The sequence below is a fragment of the Gekko japonicus genome, unplaced genomic scaffold (genome assembly GCF_001447785.1).
Source record: "Gekko japonicus isolate JY-2015 unplaced genomic scaffold, Gekko_japonicus_V1.1 scaffold734, whole genome shotgun sequence".
In the NCBI taxonomy this organism is placed as follows: domain Eukaryota; kingdom Metazoa; phylum Chordata; class Lepidosauria; order Squamata; family Gekkonidae; genus Gekko; species Gekko japonicus.
In genome coordinates this window covers 107,352-119,271 of record NW_015174295.1, presented here as the reverse complement: position 1 = coordinate 119,271, position 11,920 = coordinate 107,352, and the positions used below count along the sequence as shown (strand labels likewise).

Here is an 11,920-nt window from a genome sequence, read left to right as displayed (position 1 = left end):
TTCCCTCTCTCATCTCCAGGCTGTCTATCTCTGCTGTGGTAATGTCCTATCTGCAAAACCCTCAGCCCTGCAAAACCCTGCTCTTATAGAGCAGAATGTAGTCCTTGCTGAAGGGAGAGGACATTTTTCTCAGGCAGTCTGAACTCTGTTTGCACACACAGTGTTGCATAATTTGGGAGTACACACTTAGCTGTCAATAACAGGATGGTTATTAAAGATCCTCTGGATAGAATACCAGGTTGTCTCAGTTGTGTGAACAGCATGTTTTGCTCGAACACCGGGTTAGCTCTCAGCCCAGCAAATACACAGAGAGCTGTCCAGTTTACAAGTTGGCTGTCCAATTTAGAAAGGTAAAAAACCTGCACCCTAACAACTCTCACCAGCGATTAGCCCTCCTCCTTGTTCATGTGTTTTTATGTGTATTTTAAATGCTTTTTAATACTTGTAATGTTTTAATGTTTGCTACCTTGGGGGGTGCTAAATTTGGCAGAAAGACGGCATGGAAGTGTTCTAAAGAAATAAAACCCAAGTGAAGGAAGCGCCTGCTTTCTGAACCAAGTGTTGGAAACAAATTGAGTGAAATGATGGCTGGGAAAATGCCTTTCATGTTGTAGGGATCTCCATTCTGATTGGCAGCTTCCCACTATAGCCTGATGTCAAAGCGGAGAGCTGTAGAGGCATGTGATCAGGCAGCTTCTAACATGCAGCATGGAATTCTAGTAAGGACTTGTGCGCGAAAGCTATCTCGGCATTTATCTGATACAGGAGGCCCTCCGCTGATCCATTGGGTCAAAGAAAGAGATGGGAATCGTGCCCCCTCTCAAGATGACACAGATCAATTGCCTTTTATAGAATCCATGCATCTCTTACTATCAGTGCATGTAAAAAATAGCAATAAGATTGTTTCTACATCATACATGTTTTATGTACAAGACCAGCGGTCATTTCGTAGAAAAAGAGGTGCAGGAGCTCATTAGCATAACTTATTTGCATGTGCCACGCCCCCTGACATCACCGGAAGTGTGTCAGAAGGCAACACCCACCATTCAGGCTCCACTGCCTTTTTTGGTTTGGTGGGGGGGGGGGGGGGGATGGGACGTGCAGATCTCACAGAGGAGGGAGAGCTTGTACCTGAATAAAACTTGGTCTTAATAGTGCCATTGGACTGTTTTGGACCGGGGGGCTGGGAGGAGCTCTGCAGCTTACCTGGCCGCTTCTTGCTCTGGCTGAGGGCTGCTGGGAGCAGGGGGCGGGGCTTGTTGCATGTGCCCGCCCCCTGGGCTCTTTAGTGCCAGAGCTCTGCTCCTGTGCGCTCCTGCAGGAAATGACCCCTGTACAAGACGATAACTGACACTTGTGCTGGTGTATGGGAGAGGGTGACAGTTACTCTTCATGAATTCAAAGGTTTTGTCTTAGCAGCACCCTTTACACAAACCAGAAGGATCAAATATTAGTGGAAGGCTTTGGCCTGTCACTTGCTTCAAGACACTGTTCTTTGGCCAGGTTCCAGAGTCTGGAATGCAGCTGTTGGTTCAGGTCTGCTCCCCTCCCCCACTGCTATTTTTCTGGCTTCCAGACAAATCCTCCCACCCCCACTACTTCCAGCTGCATAGCTGTACTTCTCTTTTTTCTCCTCCACCCGGCTGCTGTGCGCCCGATCGTGTGTATATATATATATAGTCAACAGGATATGTTAAAACACAGGATTCGGATTAAAACCACAGTGTGTAAAATCATAAGTATTATTAAGCGTGAATATTAATAAAAGACGGCAGCGTTCTCTCACATCCAGAGGATCACTGCCACCAGCCACCCATTTATTCACGGCAAAAGCCAGCACTCTTATACAGCAGTCAAACTAAATCTGTCAAAATTCATAAAACCACAAACATAAATGAGAGATTATAAAATGAAATATCAAATAGTAAAACATGTTAAGTCCTGCAACAAATTACATCTATTCGCCTTTCACTAGCAGCTTTCTAGTCCTTACAGCTAATCGGCCAAATCTGGCAAGTTTAGCTGTAACCTCAGAGTGCCTTCTTTCTAGGAGGTCCTTCAGTAATTGCACCTTTTGACTAGCTGAGGATAGAGTAGTTGTAGAGAGTGGGAGAATATCACGAGAGTGGCTATATGCCCTGCAGTCGTCTATAACGTGCGTTAAAGTTTCAATTCCGTCATTGCAACAGGGACATATACGACCAGCAAGGGCTTTTTTTTAAATTAAATATCCCCTCTGTAACTGCTGAAGGGAGGGCATCCCATCTCATGAGTTTCCCCTCCTCTCCACTGAGTCCTTGGTCAGTTTTTTTAATCTTGAAGACTGGATTTTGCATAGAGTCACAAAGATCCCCTTCGCCCAACCCTTGCAATCCCCTCGCCTCCACCCCCCTCCCCATCATCCTACAAGAGGCTGACAGCTCTAACAGGAGAATGACTCTCGCAGTGTAGTGTAGGTGTAATGTCAAGCCCCTCTTTTTAAGTAGGGGCGGACTGGGAATCAAAATTGTTGTACGAATCCTCTGTGTTTCCCTGGTCCCAATTTGAGAAACACACACTCTCAGTCCTGTGAAGGAAGAAACTGTAACAGAGGTCTTCATTGTTAATCGATTAACCGGGAGAAACCAAACAAACAGGGTTTGGTCCCCTCAGATACCAAACCCTAGAGTCGGATTCGACTGGCTTTCGAGCAAGGGAACCTTTACCTAAAATAGTCTTTGCTCCTAATTCCTTTACTTATTGGCAAAATGAGGGCACATACCGTAACCTGCTTGATGTTCTTTAAAAGTTTGTCAGTGTAACACAGTGTTAATAGGTTTGCAAAAGAAACAAAAACTGTACTTAAGTATTCTTACACATTGCTTTATAAATGTTTCACAAGGTTCACCTTATGTATTCAACTACTGTTCAGAAGAAGATACAGACAGAAGTCCAATCAGCTTCCATATGCAAAAGACCAGGTTGTCGCAGCAGTTGTGGTGTGGGCGGGACCCGGGCTTTGCCTTCTGATTGGTGGCGATATATGCTGAGGAGCAGTGCCATCAGCCATACACTAAGGGAGTGCATTTTAGAATTAGAACTTTGGCACCCACTATTCAATTATATATAAGGAGAGATTACATCACAGGAATAAAACAGAATTATTGGTTCCTTCAAACTTTGTCAAATCTTGTCACCTATCCTCATTGGGTTAAGACCCCTGGCAAAGTCTCTTCTTTCTAACTTAACATTAAACTTTCGTCTAGCTTAGGTCATAGAATTTCGAAAGTATATTAGCTGGTATGGTTATAAGATGTTCATTGTCCTCTATGTAGCCAGGCTAACTGGCACATTGTGCAGAAATAGCCAGTCAAGGCCACAATCCTCAGCAGAACAGCCAAATAGCAGAATAGCATTTTGTTTAAGCTTCCCAGAATGCATTTCCAGCTATAGCCATCAGTGAACCAAAGTCTAATATCTGAATACATTCATGATTGATTTCTGTCCATGTAGTTAAAATCATAAATAGCACTTAACATATGTATCACAGAAAGGTTAAGTGTACCTGCAAAGCTCATTCTGTTTGTCAGTGGCAAAGTGCAAAATGCTTTAACAGTGTTTCATAAACTGTGCACACAACAAAACGGCCCCTCCTGCCACCACACCCCCTTTGCCTGGTCAGAGAACCAAAGAAGGGTGGAGAAAAAGCAGCTCCACCATTCTCCCACTGGACAAGGAACAAAATTTGAGTCCAGCGGCACCTTTAAGATGCACACAGGTGTGCATCCACAAGAAAGCTTACACCCAGGATTAAACTTTGTTGGTCTTAAAGCTGCCCCTGGACTCAAACTTTGTTCTATTTTCTAAATATGTAAATTACTAATTGGGGGCGGGGAAAGACCTCATATTACTGAGCATTGGAAACGGTCCCCTCTAAGCTGTGGAGTCTTGTGAGCAAAAATTATACTTTGTGAGTTGCTGGCATTAAAGTTCTGAGCGAGCGATTTGGCTGCTGCATAAATTAGTTTGCTCTGGGGCCCTCCTTCCTGAGCTAAGACAAAAATGTGTGAGCCGGAGGTTAAAAAATTGTGAGCTAGCTCACACTAACTCAGCTTAGAGGGAACACTGGCTCCGGTCAACCCCTGATCGCTCTCTCACACACAGGAACGCCTTTAAACGTCCTTCACAATAAACTTTTACAAAGGAATACTAATGGCAACAAATGTTTTGGCTTTGGCCTCGGGCGACGTGACTCCACCGAGAAAGTATGACCGGAAGGGAACAGGGAATGCCGTTTCGCCTCAAAATATTATCTTTCTCCCCTAGCTTACACTGTAACCTTCCATAGACCCAATGGTTTTCTGGGCTCCAACCTATACTTCATCAGTTAACTGTATTATCAGATCAAAACAAGAAGATAGAAGATGCTGGAACTTAGGAAGCGAATAACTATTATGTTTCAATGCACAATGAATGATCCTTCTGAAAGAATGAAAAAAGAAGAACACTGTTTATGTAAGGTAAAGGTAAAGGTTCCCTTGCTCGAAAGCCAGTCGAGTCCGACTCTAGGATTGCGGTGCTCATCTCCGTTTGAAAGCCGAAGAGCCAGCGCTGTCCGAAGATGTTTCTGTGGTCATGTGGCCGGCATGACTAAACACCGAGGCACACGGAACGCTGTTACCTTCCCACTGAAGTGGTACCTATTTATCTACTTGCAATTTCTTGCTTTTGAACTGCTAGGTTGGCAGGAGCTGGAACTAGAGACGGGAGCTCACTCCGTCTTGCGGCACCCGGGTCTCGAACTGCTGAACTACTGATTTTCCACAGCCTGTAGTTCAGCGTCTTAACTACTTGAGCCAAAGAGATACAAATATAACATAGGCATATATAAGTTGAATTGATATAATTTAGTTTAAATATTAGATGATGATATATACCATTTATGTCCCCTTTTTGGGGATCTACTAAAAGGAAGGACAGTCCCTGGAACCCGTCTCCTGACGCCGGCGGTGGAGAAGCGGTCAGTTTGGCTTCCAAAGCGCAGGTGGAGATGCGCGCCCCGTGTTATGCGGGATGTGGGCCCGGTTGAGAGAGGGAGGGAGGCCAATGGAGCTGCCACAGGCCAGGGGGTCCCCAACGTGGTGCCCGCGGGCACCGTGGCGCAGGCTGATGCTTCTGTTGGTGCCCGCCGGGGGGGGGGGCTTTTGCCCAGCAAGGCTTTTGATTGGCCCTTGGAGGTTTGATGGGCTGTCCAGATCTTTAAAAGTCAAGATGGGTCGCCCTGTTAGTCTGCCTGCAGCAGTAGAGAAGAGCAAGAGTCCAGTAGAACCTTAAAGATGGGGCAGGGGAGGAGCTTTCTCGAGTCACTGCTCACGGGAGTCCATCTGTCCTGTCTTGTGACCCTGCCACATATTCTGTTAGTCTTTAAGAGGCTACCTGACTCTTGCCCTTTTCTAGTAAAGGTAAAGGTTCCCTTGCTCGAAAGCCAGTCGAATCCGACTCTAGGGTTGCGGTGCTCATCTCCGTTTCAAAGCCGAAGAGCCAGCGTTGTCCGAAGATGTTTCCGTGGTCATGTGGCCGGCATGACTAAACGCCAAGGCGCACGGAACGCTGTTCCCTTCCCACCGAAGTGGTACCTATTTATCTACTTGCAATTTCTTGCTTTCGAACTGCTAGGTTGGCAGGAGCTGGAACTAGAGACAGGGACTCACCCTGTCTTTTCTACAGATACTTAAACATGTCGATTTTGGTAGCAGCGGCCATCACAGCACAAGGCTACATGAAGCTGCCTTCTACTGAATGAGACCCTTGGCCCCTCAAGGTCAGTCTTGTCTACTCAAACCGGCAGCAGCTGTGTCCAGGCTTTCAGGCAGAGAAAGATCTTTCACATCGCCTACTCACTGCTCCCTTAACTGGAGATGCCAGGGATTGAACCTGGGATCTTCTGCATGCCAAAAAGAGGCTCTACAACTGAGCCACAGCCCTCTCCTGTTTTTACTGTGTGACTGGAGGTAAGCTGTGGTAGCTGCTCTGGTAGGTGAGAGCCAGTTTGGTGTAGTGGTGTATTGGAGAACCTGGTTTGATTCCCCACTCCTCCACTTGCACCTGCTGGATGACCTTGGGCAAGCCACAGTTCTGTCAGCTGTCCTTGAAAGAGCAGTTCTTGAAAGAGCTCTCTCAGCCCCACCTACCTCACAGGGTGTCTGTTGTGGGGAGGGGAAGGGAAAGGAGTTTGTAAGCTGCTCTGAGACTCCAAGTGAAGGGAGGGGTATAAATCCAATCTCTTCTTCATTGTGGCTAGCTCTGCCTCCTGTGACAGTCCTTTTCAGCAGCCATTTGGTGACTGCGCCCGCCATGATGCAGCAGAATTCCAGGTGTGCCCACAGGCTTGAAAAAGTTAGGGACCCGTGCTATGGACCATGTGATAGGTTCCCACTCAGCCATGAGCTTCGCAGTCTCCGTCTAACCTACCTTCAAAAGGTCGTGTGAGGATAAAATGGAGGGTGGAAGAGATTTGTATGTTGCTCAGAGTTCCTTGGAGGGAAATTGTTTTTTTTTTCCTAGGGGCGGAGGGATTCTGTTCTTGTTGTCTTGGGCGCATTAGGGCATTTCAGGGAAGGAGTACCTTTAAAAAAAACCCTCTGCACTTCACTGAAACTGAAGGCTTAAATGTAGTTCGTACTGTACTGTTGTTCTTAGTTCCTTGTAAAGACTCAAGAATTTTCATTAAGTGTTGGTTGTCCATTTGAACTAGTAAAGAACAGAAGAATAGGGTTGGTCTGTTCTTGATACCTAGGTGGGTTTGCAAAATAATAGACCCCACTTTTACCTTTGTGTTCTTTTGCAGGACAGAACAGCTTTGTTGGACAGATGATTGATCCAGTAGATGGCAATTTGTTTGACATTCCTGATTATGAACACACCCAGGATGAGGAGTTTCAACCTCTACCTCCCCCAGCCTCCCCAGGGGGAGAAGATGAAGAAGGTAATTCAGTTACTTGTTTCCACTGCTAACCTTCTACTAAGATTAGAATGTGTATTGCACCCATTGTTAAAACCTTAAGCACAAATTACCTTCTGTAAAGACAGTGGCTTTGAGATGGTCTGTATATTTTGTGCTTTGTAAAGTAATTCAGTTTAGATGTGGCAGTTTGCAAAACCCTAAATCTCAGACTGCCTTTGGATCTGTCAGTCTTATCTGCCAGCCTGTCTTATCTAACAATATTTATTACAGTGGACAGTTCGTTCTGTGGTTAGTATTATTTGCATTTCCACTTACGTTTTGTTTCTTTTCCAGAGCCAGAAGGAAAAAACTCATCGCAAACCAAGGATTCGTCGATGACCACCAGGAAAGGTGTTAAAAGGCCAATGCCTAAACTAGATGCTCAGAGGTACCTGGTGATATGTTTCTAACTCTATCTGTCTTCATGCATGCAACTTTATAAAATTGCAAAAAAATTGTCCAGCATTCTCAATTATACATTATTGTAAAAAAGTCCAACATTATGAGTACCCGGTTATGAACTCATTTCACCTATACAGTCTTCCCTATATTGTAAGGAGGTGTCAGCTTCTTAATCCAGCTCAGTATTGTAATTTCCTTCATAATATCCAGAAGTAAGTTTTCTAAAAACTAAATTATTAAATCATTATAATTTTAAAATAACTAATTTCCATGCAGCTACATGTGGATTTTCATTTATTATGGTTTATTCCAGGGTATTATGAAGGAATTGCAATACTGACTCCTCCTAGCAGCCAGTTAAGAGTTTCTAGGGCTCATCTGTTCCTGGCAACCAGTGGCATGTTTTCTGGCTTGTGGTCTGGAAGCTGCCATCTATATTATGGTCTTCAATTTTCGAGGACACAGAATGATTAGCCACCCTGTAATCTGGAAGTTCTTTTCGGAGCCAGCCCTTCTGCGTTTATCGTCTAATGCCCGGGCACCACTGAAATAGCTGTGACATTGTTTGTTTGCCATCGTTTAAGGGTTAATTTTACAGTTTTATCTGATTTTATTGTTTTATGAAGAAGATTGGATTTATACCCCGGCCCTCACTTTGGAGTCTCAGAGCGGCTTACAAACTCCTTTCCCTTCCCCTCCCCACAACAGACACCCTGTGAGGTGGGTGGGGCTGAGAGAACTCTGGCACAAACTGCTCCTTTTCAAGGACAGCTGTGCCAGAGCTTGTGACTGACCCAAGGTCACATCAGCAGGTGCAAGTGGTGGAGTGGGGAATCAAACCCAGTTCTCCCAGATTAGAGTCCGCGCACTTAACCACTACACCAAACTGGCTCTCTTTAATGTTGTGGGAAGGGCGGGATAGAAATTGAATGAATACATACATAATAAGCTGGGTGGCTTCGGGCATCAGCTGCCACTCTGTGAGCTCCCACCATTCTCATGGAGAGGAGGGGGGCTGTCTGTCCCCTTCCCCCAAGATAGTCAGCGCCACCACTCCTAGAAAGCGAAGAGGGCTCTGTTTGGGGGCCCTTTCACACGCCGTGTATAACACACTTTCAATCCACTCTGCAATTGGATTTTACTGGGGGAAACGGCAAAATCCACTTGCAGACTACCACTACAGTGCATTGGAAGTGGATTGGAAGGGTGTGAAAGCACCCTTTGTGTATTGAAGGGCTGTATTGAGACAGAGATATACTGTACGGGTTGGATTTCTGGATATTGGAAGGCATATGAGTTAGTGAGAATTATTCTTAAAGTAACTGGAGACACTTCTAACATTCACAGGTTGATTTCAGAGCGAGGACTTCCAGCTCTGCGGAGTATGTTTGATAATGTGAAATTCAAAGGGAAAGGTCACGAGGTAAGCCACGCTCAGAAGTATTCTGTCGATCTTTGTAGCCGTTCTGTGCCTCTTATGCATTCTGTGGGTCTAAATGCTGGGGCTGTATCATTTCAATGTGAAGTCTTTTAGCAATGAAAGGAAGCTATTGGAGGCGCTGATCCCAACATTGTGTGTGTGTGGCTTACTGCTCTTCTGATGCTGGTGGCACTTGGCTACATATAGTCATTTGTTTTAACTTTAGTGGCTGTATATAAAGGGAGCCGTGGCCAACCCCCTCTGCTTAATCCCTTGCCTTGAAAGCCCCTTGCTGGGGTCTCCATAAGTCGTTTGCTGACACACACACACAGAAACACACAGGCACAAACACACACAGCTGAGGCAAGGAAGAGGGTTCGCTTCAGTCTTGGAGAAACTGTTGTTTTCATTCCCTCAAACTGATCCTTTCCCCAAGGGCTTCTTCCAGCAGGGATTCCAGCAGCCAGTGTTCCCTCTAAGCTGAGTTAGTGTGAGCCAGCTCACAGCTTTTTAGCCTCCGGCTCACACATTTCTGCCTTCGCTCAGGAAGGAGGGCTCCGGAACAGACTTAATTTATGCAGGAGCCAAATCGCTCGCTCGCAACTTTAATGCCGGTAGCTCACAAAGCAGAATTTTTGCTCACAAGACTCCACAGCTTCAAGGGAGCATTGCTGGCAGCATATATTTTTCTTGTAGCATCATGGGGTTGGGGGCACTGATCATGCCACAAGGCCCAAGGAGTACACTCAGAAGGGTATTCCTAATTTGCTTTTTCTTTTTACAAAAAATCCAGACTCATACTCCTTCGGGCACTGGAAAGATGAAACTCAAAGGTAAAAACATAAGAGGGAAGCCAATGCTGGACCAGGCCAGTGGCCCATTCAGTCCAACACTCTGTGTCACACAGTGGCCAGAAATACCAGGTGCCATCAGGAGGTCCATCAGTGGGGCCAGGACACTAGAAGCCCTCCCACTGTTTCCCACCCCCCCAAGCCCCAAGAAGACAGAGCATCACTTGCCCCAGACTGAGGGTTCCTATAAAAACATAAGAGAGAAGCCAATGTTGGATCAGGCCAGTGGCCCATCCAGTCCAACACTCAGTGTCACACAGTGGTCAGAAATACCAGGTGCCATTAGGAGGTCCATCAGTGGGGCCAGGACACTAGAAGCCCTCCCACTGTTGCCCCCCCCAAGCACCAAGAATATAGAGCATCCCTTCCCCCAGATATATGAACATAAGTGAAGCCAGTGTTGGATCAGGACAGTGGCCCATCGAGTTCAACACTCTGAGTCACACAGGGGCCAGAAATACCAGGTGCCATCAGGAGGTCCACCAGTGGGGCCAGGACACTAGGAGCCCTCCCACTGTTGCCCCTCCACCCCAACACCAAGAATACAGAGCATCCCTTGGCCCAGACAGAGTTCCTATCTATACCTTGTGGCTAATAGCCACGGAGGGACCTCTGCTCCCGATGTTTGTGCACTATGTTTGAAGAAAGAATGACAAGTGCTGGAGTGGGCATTTGATAAATACCCTTAAGTACTTTTTTTTTTTAAGTGTGTAGAATTGGGAGGGGGGTTGCATCTCCTGGGATGTTGCAGCAGACACTGTACAGTCGCATTCCTTAGAAAGGATATTATAGCTTTGGAAAAAGTGCAGAAAAGGGCAACTAGAATGATAAAAGGGTTGGAACACTTTCCTTATGAGGAAAGGTTAAAGCACTTGGGGCTCTTTAGCTTGGAGAAATGACGGCTGAGGGGTGACATGATCGAGGTTTGCAAGGTTATGCGTGGGATAGAGCAGGTAGAGAAAGAGGTACTTTTCTCCCTTTCTCACAAGACAAGAACTCGTGGGCACTCAATGAAATTGCTGAGCGGCCGGGTTAGAACGGATAAAAGGAATCGTTCACCCAAAGAGAGATTAACAGATGGAATTCACTGCCACAGGAGGTGGCGGCGGCTACAAGCATGGACGGCTTCAAGAGGGAATTAGATATGGAACACAGATATATCAGTGGCCACAAGGTATAGCTAGGAACTCTCGGTCTGGGCCAAGTGATGCTCTGTATTGGGGGGGACGACAGTGGGTGAGCTCCTAGTGCCCTAGCCCCACTGCTGGACCTCTTGAGGGCACCTGGTATTTTTGGCCACCATGTGACACAGGGTGTTAGACTGGATGGGCCATTGGCCTGATACAATGTTGGCTTCTCTTATGTTCTTATTCCACCCAGCACCTCAGACTGCCTTAGACATGCTAGACCTCCCCCCCACCCCCGCAATAAAATATTGTAGTCTGAGAAGGCAGTATTTCCTTGTAATAAATGTGCCAGTTGAGCACCTGGCTCCCATTTAACAATGGTGCATTTATATGGCCTGGACAGTTTCTAACACAATATATTAAACTGCTGCTTGCCCTTGCAAGTTTTCTGCTTACTGCCAGTGTCTCCGTGAAAGTGCTTTCCATCTGTATTTTTCTTTAAAGCTTAGCTTCCCTCTTACAGCTCAGCGACGCAATCCGAAACTGTTAACTGTTTAAGGCTAGCTGAGCAGCCCAAGCCTTTTTGGAAGTGGGTCTGCCCAACGTTTTGCTGAGCCGTCAGTTTTAGCAGTAACTTGTGCTTCTCTGAAGAGGTGAGCAGTGACTCCCAAAGGCTCACCCCCGGCGCAGATTTGTCCGTATTTAAGGTGCTACTGGTGGACTCATGTTCTTATGTTCAGGCAGCGGACTTGAAGATGCTCATCAAGAACATGGAGCACTGGGCTCACAGGCTGTTCCCTAAACTGCAGTTTGAAGACTTTGTGGAGAGAGTGGAGTGCCTGGGAAATAAAAAAGAAGTTCAAGTGAGTGTTCACGGCATCCCTTCTGAGAAAAACACCAGGCTTAAGTGAAAGTCCAAATATGGTGGGGGGTGGGGAGAGATGCTGACGGGCAGGGGTCATTTCCTAGAAAAAGAGGCGCAGGAGCTCATTAGCGTAACTCATTGGCATAACTTATTTGCATATGCCACGCCCCCTGACATCACCGGAAGTGTGTCAGGAGGCAACACCGACCGCTCAGGCTCCACTGGACTGTTTTGGATTGCTAGCTATTGGGGGGGGGGGGGGCAGAGTCGAGT

The 11,920-nt window shown here is 46.4% G+C and overlaps 2 protein-coding genes across 2 annotated transcripts in view; both read left to right on the top strand.

The window, feature by feature from the left end:
* LOC107121189 (protein Asterix-like) overlaps positions 1–89 on the top strand; it is a 13,554-nt gene extending 13,465 nt beyond the window's left edge. Inside the window, exon 4 of the mRNA XM_015424065.1 lies at positions 20–89. Coding sequence (XP_015279551.1) covers positions 20–89 — 70 coding nt within the window. The remainder of the gene's footprint in view (positions 1–19) is intronic.
* TIPIN (TIMELESS interacting protein) overlaps positions 1–11,920 on the top strand; it is a 51,049-nt gene that overhangs the window by 30,719 nt on the left and 8,410 nt on the right. The window contains exons 5-7 of the mRNA XM_015424079.1: positions 7,277–7,370; positions 8,732–8,807; positions 11,523–11,645. Of these exons, the coding sequence (XP_015279565.1) occupies positions 7,277–7,370; positions 8,732–8,807; positions 11,523–11,645 (293 nt within the window). The remainder of the gene's footprint in view (positions 1–7,276; positions 7,371–8,731; positions 8,808–11,522; positions 11,646–11,920) is intronic.